General features: G+C 38.4%; 1 protein-coding gene across 1 annotated transcript in view; it reads left to right on the plus strand.

Moving 5' to 3' along the window:
- Positions 1-16,378, plus strand: part of LOC117288935 (fibropellin-1-like) — a 34,779-nt gene that overhangs the window by 18,102 nt on the left and 299 nt on the right. Inside the window, exons 9-18 of the mRNA XM_033769808.1 lie at positions 5,073-5,189; positions 5,438-5,551; positions 7,197-7,313; positions 7,562-7,675; positions 9,277-9,390; positions 9,649-9,765; positions 10,445-10,558; positions 11,305-11,415; positions 14,464-14,739; positions 16,147-16,260. Of these exons, the coding sequence (XP_033625699.1) occupies positions 5,073-5,189; positions 5,438-5,551; positions 7,197-7,313; positions 7,562-7,675; positions 9,277-9,390; positions 9,649-9,765; positions 10,445-10,558; positions 11,305-11,415; positions 14,464-14,739; positions 16,147-16,260 (1,308 nt within the window). The remainder of the gene's footprint in view (positions 1-5,072; positions 5,190-5,437; positions 5,552-7,196; positions 7,314-7,561; positions 7,676-9,276; positions 9,391-9,648; positions 9,766-10,444; positions 10,559-11,304; positions 11,416-14,463; positions 14,740-16,146; positions 16,261-16,378) is intronic.

Genomic DNA, 16,378 nt, shown 5'->3' on the forward strand with positions numbered 1-16,378 from the left:
CCACAGCAATTAAATGACATGGGGGCACGGAGGCGATTGCCCTTGTTGCCTTCGTGAAGTATCAGGCCTGTAACCAATGTGTTACCTTCTTAACAGCTGAGACCCAATTACTAATTATGAACCAATTTTCATGGCTCTGCTTAACGCAGACTGTTTGGCTCATAGAATTACATGCTTTGCAGTTTGCTGCAAGCATAGAACTCAGCCATGAAATTGGGTTTATCCAAAGAATCGGGTTATCCAAATAATCACCCACCTTTTAAGAACAAATGAGTACAAAATTGCCAACCATCAATTTGTAATCACCTTAAAGGAACACGTTGCCTTGGATCAGTCGAGTTGGTCTTTGAAAAGCGTTTGTAACCGTGTTTTATAAAATGCACATGGTTAAAAAGATGTTGTAAAAGTAGAATACAATGATTCACACACACATGCCTCGAAATTGCACGGTTTTCCTTTTACCTCGTCGACTAACACGGTCGGCCATTTATGGGAGTCAAATTTATTAGTTCGCAAAGTAAAAGGAAAACCACGCAACTTCGAGGCAAATTTGTGTGGATCATTGTATTCTACTGTTAAAACATCTTTTCAATCATGTGCATTAAACAAACGGTTACAAACGCTTTTTATAGACCAACTCGTCCGATCCAAGGCAATGTGTTCCTTTAAATACAACCATCATTTCACTTGAAGGCCCTCAAAATTATCAATGTTTCTGAATTTTGATTTTCTTTTCCCACATTTTTATTTTTAAATCAATTTCTGATTTTCAAAATTATCTGACCAACCAGATGATTTGAAAAATAAACACAAATCCTTTTTGAAACATGAACAAAATTAATGATAATTCTGAAGGGACTCCTTATCGAACAACAATAATTGTTCAATCTGTGTTCTGCTAACAATGAATAAAAGAAAAAATTGCTGCTTAGCATTACCATTTACAATGTATAAGCCAATATATTCGTCCTATTGTACTTAAGTCTGATTTCCGTTGCCCTTGCAAAAAAAAAACCCTATGATTAAAAGGCAGTGGACACTATTGGTAATTGTCAAAGACTAGCCTGCACAGTTGGTGTATCTCAACATATGCATAAAATAACTGACCTGTGAAAATTTTAGCTCAATCGGTCATCAAAGTTGCGAGATAATAATGAAAGAAGAAAACACCCTAGTCACACGAAGTTGTGTGCGTTTAGATGGTTGATTTCGAGACCTCAAGTTCTATAAATCTGAGGTCTCGAAATCCAAATTTGTGGAAAATTTCTTTCTCGAAAACGATGGCATTTCAGAGGGAGCCGTTTCTTACAATGTTTTATACCATCAACCTCTCCCCATTACTCGTCATCATCATCATCGGTCGACTGCACAGCAGGCGGACACAAGCTTTTCCCATTCTCTCCTGTCTTGTGCTATTCTCCGAATCTCTCCCCATTACTCGTCACCAAGTAAGGTTTTATGCTAATAATTATTTTGAGTAATTGCCAATAGTGTCCACTACCTTTTATAGCCTGAAAAGTTTATTAAAGCCTACACCATGTGTTCAAGGGCGAAATATCATTACTACTGGCTTGTTGAAGATGCTTGTGATGCAAAAACAAATGTTCAGCACATTCATTCAGTACATTGCTTGTTGCTCGTTTGTGTCTCATGCACTGTGCCTTGTCCTCTAAAATGTTTTTGGTTAAAAGGCAGTGGACACTATCGGTAAAGTCTCAAAATAACTATTAGCTTAAAACCTTAATTGGTAACAAGTAATGAGGAGCTGTGGATAATATAAAACATTGTGAGAAACAGCTCCCTCTGGAGTCACATAGTTTTTGAGAACGAAGTAATTTTCCACGAATTTGATTTTGAGACCTCAGATTTAGAATTTGAGGTCTCGAAATCAAGCATCATGTTTTTATAATTGATGTATTGTAAATAGAAAATGTGCAACTTGTGACTCTTCAAACTGGAACATGTTTTGTTTCTAATGCTTGACTACAGTCCTTAAACCTCCACCCATCCCATCTTAAAATAATACACACAGCTAAATGGTTGAATACTCAGTGTTTCAATGGAGGTATCTTGGCACTACTATCATCTGCCAATGCCTGCAGTGGACAGTTTTATCAAACCAGATGAGCCAGTGTGTAAACTTTCATTTCATGACAAAGACAGATCTTTTATCCCCTGTTCTTTATGTTTTTAGAACCAATACATGTGTCTCTCGTTATTATTGTGCATATTAACACAAAACCTGTACCCCTTCTGCTATTTTTTTTTTTTTTTTTTTTTTAATATACGTATAAACGCCATGTTTCCTTCTAACCATACACAACATGACCAGGGTCTATGGAATTGTAGAATTTGTTTTGTGACAATTATATTTCTTTTCTGAAATTTCCTTGAATCTTTATTGATGAGGTGGTCTTACTTTTTTAACCATACTTACCATGACACAGGTCCATGTGCAAGTGTTACCTGCTTCAATGGAGGTGCATGTGTAGTTTCTGGCACCTCGTTCACCTGCCAGTGTGCAACTGGATTCACTGGAACATTTTGTCAAACGACCATCAGTACGTATATACATGTATAAGTTCAGTGGACAGTTTTATCAAACTGGTATCGTAAGAACATGTATACAAATGTATCTAAGGAAGTTCTCCTCAGTTGTTTCACTTTTGCCCTTATGTTTATATTAAAGTGATTTAGTTACTTCTGAACAAACCAAGAAGTCAAATGAAATCCGTTAGTTTCGATGTCAATAAAATTCCTTTTATCTTTATTCAGTTGAAATTTAGATGACTTTACTTTTAACCATGACACAGATCCATGTGCGAGTGTTACCTGCTTTAATGGAGGTGCATGTGTGGTTTCTGGCACTTCCTTCACCTGCCAGTGTGCAACTGGATTCACTGGACAACTTTGTCAAACAACCGTCAGTACGTATATACATGTCCATGTGCGTTGCCATAATGCGTGTCAGTCAAAATGAGCCAGCTTACTTTTATTGGCAGGTGATCAAAACAAAAAGGAAAACCTGTCAGCAACATCTCTGTTTGTAACATGTCAGGGAAATTCTTGTTTCTTCCTCTCGCAAATCTTCCTTATCTCACTTAATGCTGGATGAAGTCACTGCTGGCAACCTGTCTTTCACAAATATGCTTGAAATGTTTTAACTTGTTTTTCTTTGATCTGAGGTTCACCAATATAAATTAATCCCAAGATCCGTTTCTGCCCAAACAGTTCACCTTAAGTGTCTTGCCAGAATGACTTTGGTGCCTAAACTTGGGATTTGAACCCACACACTGATCCATGTGCCACCAGTAGCCAAGTTCAGTTGATAACATGATACGCTAAGTTGCAATATATTTGTCTTAAATACTGCTTTCTCCTGAAACATCTACTTGTAGCAAACACGATGCTAATTTCTGTCCACTTTCCGACCAGGGCAATACATGCATACAACTGCTTGGTTGCATACCTAAAACACCTCTTTTCTTTATGTTGTTGTGCACCTATCATGGAAGAGTCAGATTTAATCCTTGTGCCTTTTGGTTCACATAGCAAGCACCCTTGTATAAAGGTTTCCTCAGGCTTGTGAGTTTGAGTGATTCAGTTCACTTTTGAGGCATCCTTGGTATCATCACTAGAGTAATTGACAATTTTTCTTCTATTTGCTTGCTTGAGCTGCTGTGGTAATGGTCCAAGCAACTACAGTTTCGTCACTCTTTGACGATGACGCTCTTTGAATTTGAATTTAAAACTTCTTCTTTAACTCATGCTTTGTTTAAATCCGCCCCTGGTTTCTTTAAAGCTTCATGTTCAACAACAGATTACATTTATTTGAACATTCTGACTTCCTTTTCACGTAACTGTCCCTCAAACTTTGCCAAACCACTTTCCAAGTTTCCAAGTTTTTGACAAAAGTTATTTTCAGCAGCTTTCTGTGTTACCGTAAATTTGTTATCTGTTTGGTGCGTCTCCCTTTTTATACTAATTCTATATTATCCCATACATGATATGTTTCTCTTCAGGTTACTGACAAATTTATTCTCGTGCAGATGTCAAACTTTTCATGCACTTATTTAAATAATTTCATTTGACGCAGCTCTAAAGCTTCTATCTGAACCGACTGTTCTCATAATACAGTACATGATGCAGCTCAAAGGTTGAATTACTCAGTGTTTCAATGGAGGTGTGTCAGGATCTTGGCACGGTTATCGTCTGCAAATGCCTGATTGGATTCAATGGACAGTTTTGTCAAACTGAAAGCACCAGCGTGTAAACTTTCATTTCATGACAAATTGTTCTTATCCATTATATGTTCCTAGAGTCAACCAATCACTTTTGCCCTTGTCTTTATATTGTCCCCTAACACGTCACACGCTGCGACTGTGCCACACTCACCATTTTGTTGAGTAATAGGTTTACACGTAAACGCCGCATCGCCTAAAATGTGCACACCACTGACCACCAAAAGGGCCCATCGATGATTATTTTGATGATGACGGCAGTTGAATTGGGTCAATAGTTACTTTCGAACTAATACAGAAATTCAATGAAAGTTTCGATGTCAATCTGCTCTTTTAAAAATTTATGAATTTGTAGAGACAACTTTATCTTTGTCTGAAAGTTTTTTGTACCGATACATGTATCTTTAGTTAGTTGGAATATAGTTGGTGAACTTCCCTTCTAACCATACTATGACACAGGTCCATGTGATGGTGTTACCTGCTTCAATGGAGGTGCATGTCAGGTTGCTGGCACTACATTCACCTGTCAGTGTGCAACTGGATTCACTGGACAATTTTGTCAAACAACCATCAGTATGTAGTATATAAGTTCAATGGACAGTTTTATCTACAAATGTATCTTGGGTTGGTTCTTTGACTGTTTTGCCTTTATGTTTATATAGTGATAACAGTTACTTTTGAACAAATTAAGAAGCTTAATGAAATCCATAAGTTTTGATGTCAGTCTGCTGCTTCAGAAACTTGTGAGACAGTTATATTTCTTTTTCTAAAAAATCCTTGTATCTTTATTCAGTTGGAATTTAGTTTCATTTACTTTTAACCATGACACAGGTCCATGTGATAGTGTTACCTGCTTCAATGGAGGTGCATGTGTAGTTTCTGGCACCTCGTTCACCTGCCAGTGTGCAACTGGATTCACTGGAACATTTTGTCAAACGGCTGTCGTCAGTACGTATATATATAAGTTCAGTGGACAGTTTTATCAAACTGGTATCGTAAGAACATGTATACAAATGTATCTAAGGAAGTTCTCCTCAGTTGTTTCACTTTTGCCCTTATGTTTATATTAAAGTGATTTAGTTACTTCTGAACAAATCAAGAAGTCAAATGAAATCCGTTAGTTTCGATGTCAATAAAATTCCTTTTATCTTTATTCAGTTGAAATTTAGATGACTTTACTTTTAACCATGACACAGATCCGTGTGCGAGTGTTACCTGCTTTAATGGAGGTGCATGTGTGGTTTCTGGCACTTCCTTCACCTGCCAGTGTGCAACTGGATTCACTGGACAATTTTGTCAAACAACCGTCAGTACGTATATACATGTCCATGTGCGTTGCCATAATGCGTGTCAGTAAAAATGAGCCAGCTTACTTTTATTGGCAGGTGATCAAAACAAAAAGGAAAACCTGTCAGCAACATCTCTGTTTGTAACATGTCAGGGAAATTCTTGTTTCTTCCTCTCGCAAATCTTCCTTATCTCACTTAATGCTGGATGAAGTCACCGCTGGCAACCTGTCTTTCACAAATATGCTTGAAATGTTTTAACTTGTTTTTCTTTGATCTGAGGTTCACCAATATAAATTAATCCCAAGATCCGTTTCTGCCCAAACAGTTCACCTTAAGTGTCTTGCCAGAATGACTTTGGTGCCTAAACTTGGGATTTGAACCCACACACTGATCCATGTGCCACCAGTAGCCAAGTTCAGTTGATAACATGATACGCTAAGTTGCAATATATTTGTCTTAAATACTGCTTTCTCCTGAAACATCTACTTGTAGCAAACACGATGCTAATTTCTGTCCACTTTCCGACCAGGGCAATACATGCATACAATTGCTTGGTTGCATACCTAAAACACCTCTTTTCTTTATGTTGTTGTGCACCTATCATGGAAGAGTCAGATTTAATCCTTGTGCCTTTTGGTTCACATAGCAAGCACCCTTGTATAAAGGTTTCCTCAGGCTTGTGAGTTTGAGTGATTCAGTTCACTTTTGAGGCATCCTTGGTATCATCACTAGAGTAATTGACAATTTTTCTTCTATTTGCTTGCTTGAGCTGCTGTGGTAATGGTCCAAGCAACTACAGTTTCGTCACTCTTTGACGATGACGCTCTTTGAATTTGAATTTAAAACTTCTTCTTTAACTCATGCTTTGTTTAAATCCGCCCCTGGTTTCTTTAAAGCTTCATGTTCAACAACAGATTACATTTATTTGAACATTCTGACTTCCTTTTCACGTAACTGTCCCTCAAACTTTGCCAAACCACTTTCCAAGTTTCCAAGTTTTTGACAAAAGTTATTTTCAGCAGCTTTCTGTGTTACCGTAAATTTGTTATCTGTTTGGTGCGTCTCCCTTTTTATACTAATTCTATATTATCCCATACATGATATGTTTCTCTTCAGGTTACTGACAAATTTATTCTCGTGCAGATGTCAAACTTTTCATGCACTTATTTAAATAATTTCATTTGACGCAGCTCTAAAGCTTCTATCTGAACCGACTGTTCTCATAATACAGTACATGATGCAGCTCAAAGGTTGAATTACTCAGTGTTTCAATGGAGGTGTGTCAGGATCTCGGCACGGTTATCGTCTGCAAATGCCTGATTGGATTCAATGGACAGTTTTGCTGGCACTACATTCACCTGTCAGTGTGCAACTGGATTCACTGGACAATTTTGTCAAACAACCATCAGTATGTAGTATATAAGTTCAATGGACAGTTTTATCTACAAATGTATCTTGGGTTGGTTCTTTGACTGTTTTGCCTTTATGTTTATATAGTGATAACAGTTACTTTTGAACAAATTAAGAAGCTTAATGAAATCCATAAGTTTTGATGTCAGTCTGCTGCTTCAGAAACTTGTGAGACAGTTATATTTCTTTTTCTAAAAATTCCTTGTATCTTTATTCAGTTGAAATTTAGTTTGATTTACTTTTAACCATGACACAGGTCCATGTGATAGTGTTACCTGCTTCAATGGAGGTGCATGTGTAGTTTCTGGCACCTCGTTCACCTGCCAGTGTGCAACTGGATTCACTGGAACATTTTGTCAAACGGCTGTCGTCAGTACGTATATATATAAGTTCAGTGGACAGTTTTATCAAACTGGTATCGTAAGAACATGTATACAAATGTATCTAAGGAAGTTCTCCTCAGTTGTTTCACTTTTGCCCTTATGTTTATATTAAAGTGATTTAGTTACTTCTGAACAAATCAAGAAGTCAAATGAAATCCGTTAGTTTCGATGTCAATAAAATTCCTTTTATCTTTATTCAGTTGAAATTTAGATGACTTTACTTTTAACCATGACACAGATCCGTGTGCGAGTGTTACCTGCTTTAATGGAGGTGCATGTGTGGTTTCTGGCACTTCCTTCACCTGCCAGTGTGCAACTGGATTCACTGGACAATTTTGTCAAACAACCGTCAGTACGTATATACATGTCCATGTGCGTTGCCATAATGCGTGTCAGTAAAAATGAGCCAGCTTACTTTTATTGGCAGGTGATCAAAACAAAAAGGAAAACCTGTCAGCAACATCTCTGTTTGTAACATGTCAGGGAAATTCTTGTTTCTTCCTCTCGCAAATCTTCCTTATCTCACTTAATGCTGGATGAAGTCACCGCTGGAAACCTGTCTTTCACAAATATGCTTGAAATGTTTTAACTTGTTTTTCTTTGATCTGAGGTTCACCAATATAAATTAATCCCAAGATCCGTTTCTGCCCAAACAGTTCACCTTAAGTGTCTTGCCAGAATGACTTTGGTGCCTAAACTTGGGATTTGAACCCACACACTGATCCATGTGCCACCAGTAGCCAAGTTCAGTTGATAACATGATACGCTAAGTTGCAATATATTTGTCTTAAATACTGCTTTCTCCTGAAACATCTACTTGTAGCAAACACGATGCTAATTTCTGTCCACTTTCCGACCAGGGCAATACATGCATACAACTGCTTGGTTGCATACCTAAAACACCTCTTTTCTTTATGTTGTTGTGCACCTATCATGGAAGAGTCAGATTTAATCCTTGTGCCTTTTGGTTCACATAGCAAGCACCCTTGTATAAAGGTTTCCTCAGGCTTGTGAGTTTGAGTGATTCAGTTCACTTTTGAGGCATCCTTGGTATCATCACTAGAGTAATTGACAATTTTTCTTCTATTTGCTTGCTTGAGCTGCTGTGGTAATGGTCCAAGCAACTACAGTTTTGTCACTCTTTGACGATGACGCTCTTTGAATTTGAATTTAAAACTTCTTCTTTAACTCATGCTTTGTTTAAATCCGCCCCTGGTTTCTTTAAAGCTTCATGTTCAACAACAGATTACATTTATTTGAACATTCTGACTTCCTCTTCACGTAACTGTCCCTCAAACTTTGCCAAACCACTTTCCAAGTTTCCAAGTTTTTGACAAAAGTTATTTTCAGCAGCTTTCTGTGTTACCGTAAATTTGTTATCTGTTTGGTGCGTCTTGCTTTTTATACTAATTCTATATTATCCCATACATGATATGTTTCTCTTCAGGTTACTGACAAATTTATTCTTGTGCAGATGTCAAACTTTTCATGCACTTAATGAAATCATTTAATTTGACGCAGCTCTAAAGCTTCTGTCAGAACCGACTGTTCTCATAATACAGTACATGATGCAGCTCAAAGGTTGAATTACTCGGTGTTTCAATGGAGGTGTGTCAGGATCTCGGCGCGACTATCGTCTGCAAATGCCTGATTGGATTCAATGGACAGTTTTGTCAAACTGAAAGCACCAGCGTGTAAATTTTCATTTCATGACAAATTGTTCTTATCCATTCTATGTTCCTAGAACCAACCAATCACTTTTGCCCTTGTCTTTATATTGTCCCCTAACACGAAATTAAATGAAAGTTTCGATGTCACTCTGCTCTTTTAAAAACTTATGAATTTGTAGAGACAACTTTATCTTTGTCTGAAAGTTCCTCGTACCGATACATGTATCTTTAGTTAGTTGGAATATAGTTGGTGAACTTCCCTTCTAACCATACTATGACACAGGTCCATGTGATGGTGTTACCTGCTTCAATGGAGGTGCATGTCAGGTTGCTGGCACTACATTCACCTGTCAGTGTGCAACTGGATTCACTGGACAATTTTGTCAAACAACCATCAGTATGTAGTATATAAGTTCAATGGACAGTTTTATCTACAAATGTATCTTGGGTTGGTTCTTTGACTGTTTTGCCTTTATGTTTATATAGTGATAACAGTTACTTTTGAACAAATTAAGAAGCTTAATGAAATCCATAAGTTTTGATGTCAGTCTGCTGCTTCAGAAACTTGTGAGACAGTTATATTTCTTTTTCTAAAAAATCCTTGTATCTTTATTCAGTTGGAATTTAGTTTCATTTACTTTTAACCATGACACAGGTCCATGTGATAGTGTTACCTGCTTCAATGGAGGTGCATGTGTAGTTTCTGGCACCTCGTTCACCTGCCAGTGTGCAACTGGATTCACTGGAACATTTTGTCAAACGGCTGTCGTCAGTACGTATATACATGTCCCTGTCTGTTGTCGAGCGATCGATGTCACAAATGTTCCTGTCTCGGCTGTGCCAACCAGAATGGATGACGAGAAGCGATTAATGTGAAAACAACTTTATTGAACCCACACACAGGCACAGGGTTATGCTCATAGTGGTTGTGCCTGAAAACCTGCTCTTCAGTCAATTATGCCCAACCACATTGGAAGAATTACCTCTCCTTCCGACCACCACACATTTCGAGTTTACAAAAGACACTTGCAATCTCCTTTCAAAAGTGTTCAATGCAATGTAAATTTGGCATTACCAGTAAAAATGATATTCAAAGCCATTCGACAAGACCACTTCTTTATATTGATATAAGTCTAGTATGATCAACCGTGTAACTGATCCATCTTGCAATGGTTTCCCGGGAAAGATTTTTTCCTCTGAAGAAATTCTGGGCAGAACCCTGCACACACTAATTTCTGATTGACCAGAAATTGAGACGATTATTTTTCTTTGGCTGTTCCTTTGAACAATTCACAGGGTCAAATGAATCCAAATGTTGTGCTGCTAATCTGCTCTTCATTAAACACATGGATTTGTTTTGAGGCAATTATATTTCTTTGACTGAATGTTCCTTGTATTTTATTAAATTGAACTTGTTGACATTACTTTGAATGTTACTTCCTATGAAACAGATCCATGTGCAAATATTAACTGCCAAAATGGAGGTGCATGTCTGGTTCTGGGAACTACGTTCACCTGCCAGTGTGCAACTGGATTCACTGGACAATTTTGTCAAACGACCATCGGTTCGTATATACATGTCCCTGTCTGTTGTCAGGCGTTTGTTGGCACAAATATTCCTAGAGTGATATAGTTACTTTTGAACTGTTTCAAATTACCTCTCCTTCCGACCACCACACATTTCGAGTTTTCAAAAGACACTTGCAATCTCCTTTCAAAAGTGTTCAATGCAATGTAAAGTTGGCATTACCAGTGAAAAATGGCAGTGAACACTGTTGGGAATTACTCAAAATTATTATTGGCATAAAAACTTACTTGGTAACGGTAACGAGTATGGGGGAGCTGTTGATAGTATAAAACATTGTGAGAAACGGCTCCCGGTGAAAAAAACGTAGTTTTCAAGAAGACGTAGAATTCCACGAACTTGATTTCGAGACCTCAGAATAAGATTTTGAGGATTCAAAATCAAGCATCTGAAAGCACACAAGTTGTGTGACAAGGGTGTTTTTTTTCTTTCATACTTATCTCACAGTTTCGACGACCAATTGAGCTCACATTTTCATAGGTTGTTATTTTATTCATATGCTGAGATACACCAAGTGAGAAGACTTGTTTTTGACAATTACCAATAGTGTCCTTAGTGTCTTTAAGAGGTCAAATGAAACACAAAAGTTGGATGTTAATCTGCTCTTTCATAAACTCATGGATTCGTTTTGAGACAATTATATTGTGTTTAACTAAATGTTCCTTGTACTTTCATTTAATTGAAATTTTGCTGACATTTATTTTAACCTTACTTACAATGAAACAGATCCATGTGCAACTGTTACGTGCCAAAATGGAGGTGCATGTCTGGCTGTTGGCACTTCGTTCACCTGCCAGTGTGCAACTGGATTCACTGGACAATTTTGTCAAACCGCCAGTAAGTATTATTTATGACCCTGTCTATTGTGAAACGTTAAATTAAAGGTTACAAATGTCATAGCTGTGTAGGCTGGCTTGCTTTCAATGAAATCCATAAGTTTTGATGTCAGTCTGCTGCTTGTTTAGTGTGTTGCGTGAATTCGGAATTTTAAGAGAACGCACATTGCCGCGATTATTTTACATTCGGCGTGTGCGTATACGTACGCAACTGTCCACTCGCGTACGTACGCGCTACGAAAACCGTAACTTCGACTTGATTGCCGTACTTAAAAAAGTAAACGCGCCTTTTAATCATGACGCACATGACGCTCGCAGTTTGTGCGCTGATCAGCAGATTGTGCGTTCACATTTACTGCATTTTTTGCTTCGATGGCACATAAAAAGAACAGACGCACTATCATGCAAATAGCCGTACAATTGCCGTACAAAATTTCAAGCTTTTGTATTGGTTTGTACATAAACATGGATGTCAATATATATAGCTCTATGGTGGCAGCAGACTTACTAGGTAAACTCCCATTGTTTATGCAGTTCTGAGCATGCGCACATGACCGAAGTCTGAAATTCCCAATAGCAAATTTCTATTTAAAAAATTCTACCGGTATCCCAGTTTGAATCATCCCGCCGGGAGTCCTAGTTCATCAGCATGACTTTAACCAGGATCCCTGTTTAAAAATGTGATTTTTTTGGGGTGTGATTTCTTTAACTCGACGGCAGTGTCAATTCATAAATGACTGTAGTGTCTTAATTTGGGATTTTTGTTGTGATTTCTCTACCGGCAGAGTCCGGGCTTCATTTCATCACAATTCAAGTGAAGTGTCATGCCATAAGTGTCATGCCATGAATCACTCTAGTGTCAATAACTTTGGATTTAAACCCATCACACACTGATCCGTATGCCATCAGTATCTCAGTCCAGTTCAGAACCCCAGGCCTTTCTCAAAGCTCGGCTTGGGCTCCGGCTCAGACTTAGGCTCCGCGCTCTGTGTACGCAGCTTGTCTTTAACCTGCATTTTGGAGCAGCGCGTTTTGCACGAATATCAGCACGCCGAGCCGGAGCCCAAGCCCAGCTTAGAGAAAGGCCCTCTGGTACCCCTCTTTAACTCCAATATGCCAACATGTACAAATCAGTTCAAAATGAGAGTAAAATTTGTTCCAATAAACGATTTTTTAAATACTGCTCTGTCCTGCATTATCTAGGTGTTCAAAAGCCTTTGAACATAGCATCCTCATATAAAAACACAATGCTAATTGCTGGTTACCAAATTCATTGCGTTGGAGTAGAGCTTATGTACCTAGTATTTTGTTGCTTGGATTTAAGAGATGTTAAATTTGCATCGGGGATAAAGAATATTAATTTTTTTTTTTTTACCCATACACCGATGTGTGTTAGCACTGTATACTCAGTACTTTCCCGAGTCCTGTGAAAAAATATCACAGGCATGTTACCCGGGTGGGATTCGAATCCACGACCCTTGCAATTCTAGAGCAGTGTCTTACCAACTAGACTACCGAGGTTGCCCGGTAGCTAGAGGCAGTTCGAATCCTATGTTTTGGCAGCGGGTACCGCAACGATATACAATGTAAGAGATGTTAAATTTGCATCGGGGATAAAGAATATTAATTTTTTTTTACCCATACACCGATGTGTAGTAGCACTGTATACTCAGTACTTTCCCGAGTCCTGTGAAAAAATATCACAGGCATGTTACTCGGCTGGGATTCGATTTATTGAATTCACGTAGAACTTTCTTTTGTAAGGTCACAGGTGCTAGTGTTACCAACCTCCCTACAAAAGTATGGTTGACAAAGGGATACTGATTCCTTCTAAAGATTGTTTCATTGAAGGAGGACAAATTTTACCACCTTGTCATGCTTGTTTGATATTTTAGTAGATGTTCAATAGACCGATCCAGTAGGCTCCGCCCAGGTCGCACGTGTGAGCAAGAATACGTGGGGCTCTCCTATGCCTTTCTGCACAACTCTGCCGCGCGCGCCAAGATACGCGCATGCATGTCGGACCTTGTTGTCGGACCTTCGTTGCGTTGTGATTGGTCAATACGCAATGAGGTGGAGCTTTAAAATCGATCAGTCTATTGATATCAGGGATAAAGAATGTGTTAATGTAGCACTGTAATTTCCCAGCGTCTTGTGGAGTAAAAAATGAAGAAGTAACATGCCTTTGGATTTGTTTAACATCACTCCGGGAAGTGCATGTACATGTAGTGATGCTAACATCAGTGTTTGGGTTAAAGGAACACGTTGCCTTGGATCGCTCGAGTTGGTCTTTAAAAAGCGTTTGTAACCGTTTGTTATAAAATGCATATGGTTAGAAAGATGTTGTTAAAATAGAATACAACGATCTACACAAATTTGCCTCGAAATTGCGTGTTTTTTGTTTTAATTTGCGAACTAACACGGTCCACCATTTATGGGAGTAAAAAATTTGACTTCCATAAGTGGGCGACAGTGTTTGTCGACGAGGTAAAAGGAAAACCGTGCGATTTCGAGGCATACTTGTATGGATCATTGTATTCTACTTTTAAAACCTCTTTCTAACCATATGCGTTTAATAACAAACGGTTACAAACGCTTTATATAGACCAACTCGTCCAATCCAAGGCAACGTATTCCTTTAAAAATTTCTATTCTATACTTAAAATAGTTTTGGGATTAAACACAATTTATTTTATACGGGAGTTGGACTTGAACCTACAACTTCCTGGTTAATGTACCAGCCCTCTACAAATTGAGCTATATCCAGCCCTATGTTGACGGTTCAACTCCTGCTCTAGTAAATTTGTCTTTATGGAAAGGTTTGCGATAACACCATGTAATGACTATCTCTAATGAGCTGGGGTGGTTCTAAAAAGAACCGTTGGTTTCTCAACTCAACGTTTCGATCAGTATGCTATGATCATCTTCTGGAGAAGACGATTTGTCTTTGTTCAAACCCACAACTACTTTATACTTTGAGCAAACAAAATTAGCTGTTGCTTCCTTTTACAAACACTAAACTGCTTTCCATTGATGTTTATTTTTGCAGTGGAAGAACTAAGTATTGTTTGCCCCGTAAGTAGGACCGTCAATGCTGCTGATAGTCAAAATATAGTACTAGCTCAACCAACAGTTACTGGCGCAGTTGGAGCTGTGACCTTTACATACTTTGTAGTGGGCCCCTCTGGAAGTCTTGTACCAGTTAACAATCAACAGCTAAGTACAACAGCTCCATCTGTGACAACCATCGTAACTTTTGTAGAAGACCAGTCTGGGAGACCATCTGTGCTTTGTTCATATATGATCACTACCAATGCAGCAATAAGTAAGAATAATTCTAAAGCAAGGTTAACTTTTGCAAGTACTTTTGATGAATGGCATCCCAAAACAATGTTTTTTTTTTTTTAATCTGGACTCCCTTCAGGCGCAAAGTGTACATTGCCTCAATGAAAGAAAACATTCAACCTAATAGAGATGAAAGCGTATTTTCTATGAACCTTTAATACAGGAGCACAAATAACTACACATGATTGGTTAGACTGCAGTACTTGCAACCACAAGGTTATGGGTTCGAACCCCAGCTAACCGCTGATTTTGCAATGACTAGAATAAGTATTGTCGTCTAGTTACTGAATCACAATTTCTTGATTTGTGTAATTCATAATTTGGCTGTTGCAAGCTTGGTGTTTATATCCCCTTGTGGGCTTTTGCCGAGTTCCCTTGATGGGAAGACCGTCTAAACAAACAGACAAACAAACAAGTGTTCCTTGTGCATGCAGTGCACTTGGATGCCTCCAAGTGGCCTGATTAAATTGCCCCTTCGTTCTTTAGGAGCAGACTATGCAGAATATGGAGCATTTGATCTATATAGGACAAACAATGTGTTATTAGCGGTTGTGCCCAAACAGAGAAATGCTATTGCGTCAATGGCGTTCCTCAAGAACACTTTCATTTTCCTGTTCACTCTTGTACTGGCTTGACTTGTTGAGAGTATGATGCCAGGCTTGTGCGGGGGGTGTGGATTCTATTCCTGCAGTTGCTTGAAGTTGTTCAAGCTCTCTGCATTCACTAATGAGTCGTATTACGGTCCTTTGGAAAGAAAGAGTTTGTGTGGGTGTCCAAGCAGGCTCTCTGTGGGTGATGAAGCTTCTACTATTTGGCTCCCTTATTCGCAAAACCAAGTGTTCCGGGGATGAGAGTGTTCAGACTTTTGGCTGAATTCAGACTGTTTATATCGACCTGATGAGGAATGATTTTTTCCACAAATTCAAGAAATCCTACTCATTTGTCTACTTCTCTAGTGTTTTGGATACTGTTTCCAAAAGCTCCGTGGAATCTATTAACCCCAGGGTTTACCAAACGGTAGAAATTGTATCATTTGAACATACATTTGAATTCGTATCTAGGTTTCAGACTTTTTGGTTAGTAATGACTCTCACCCCTTGTACCTATTTCGCCAATGCTGTTGGTGAATGAGTTGGGATCAGCACAATTTGTTTTGAGTGGTTAGCAAGTTGCTCCACAGAAATATACAGTCATTTCTACCATCTCATAAGTGCAAATTTAGTTTAATTTAAATTTGTTGACATTCCTTTTACGTTATGAAACAAGTCCATGTGCAAATATTCTGTGCTTAAATGCTTATTATTATTTATTTGGCTGGGTGTTCCTTGTATTTTATTAAATTGAACTTTTGTTGACATTACTTTTAATGTTACTTCATATGAAACAGGTCCATGTGCAAATATTAACTGCCAAAATGGAGGTGCATGTCTGGTTCTGGGAACTTCGTTCACCTGCCAGTGTGCAACTGGATTCACTGGACAATTTTGTCAAACGGCTGTCAGTACGTATATACATGTTCATGTCTGTTGTCAAATATTTGCCGTCACAAATGTTCCTGTCCTTGCTGTGCAAACCTGAAGGGAAGAGGAGAAGCAATTAATGTAAAAATGACATTTCTT

Source organism: Asterias rubens, chromosome 4, assembly GCF_902459465.1.
Source record: "Asterias rubens chromosome 4, eAstRub1.3, whole genome shotgun sequence".
NCBI lineage: Eukaryota > Metazoa > Echinodermata > Asteroidea > Forcipulatida > Asteriidae > Asterias > Asterias rubens.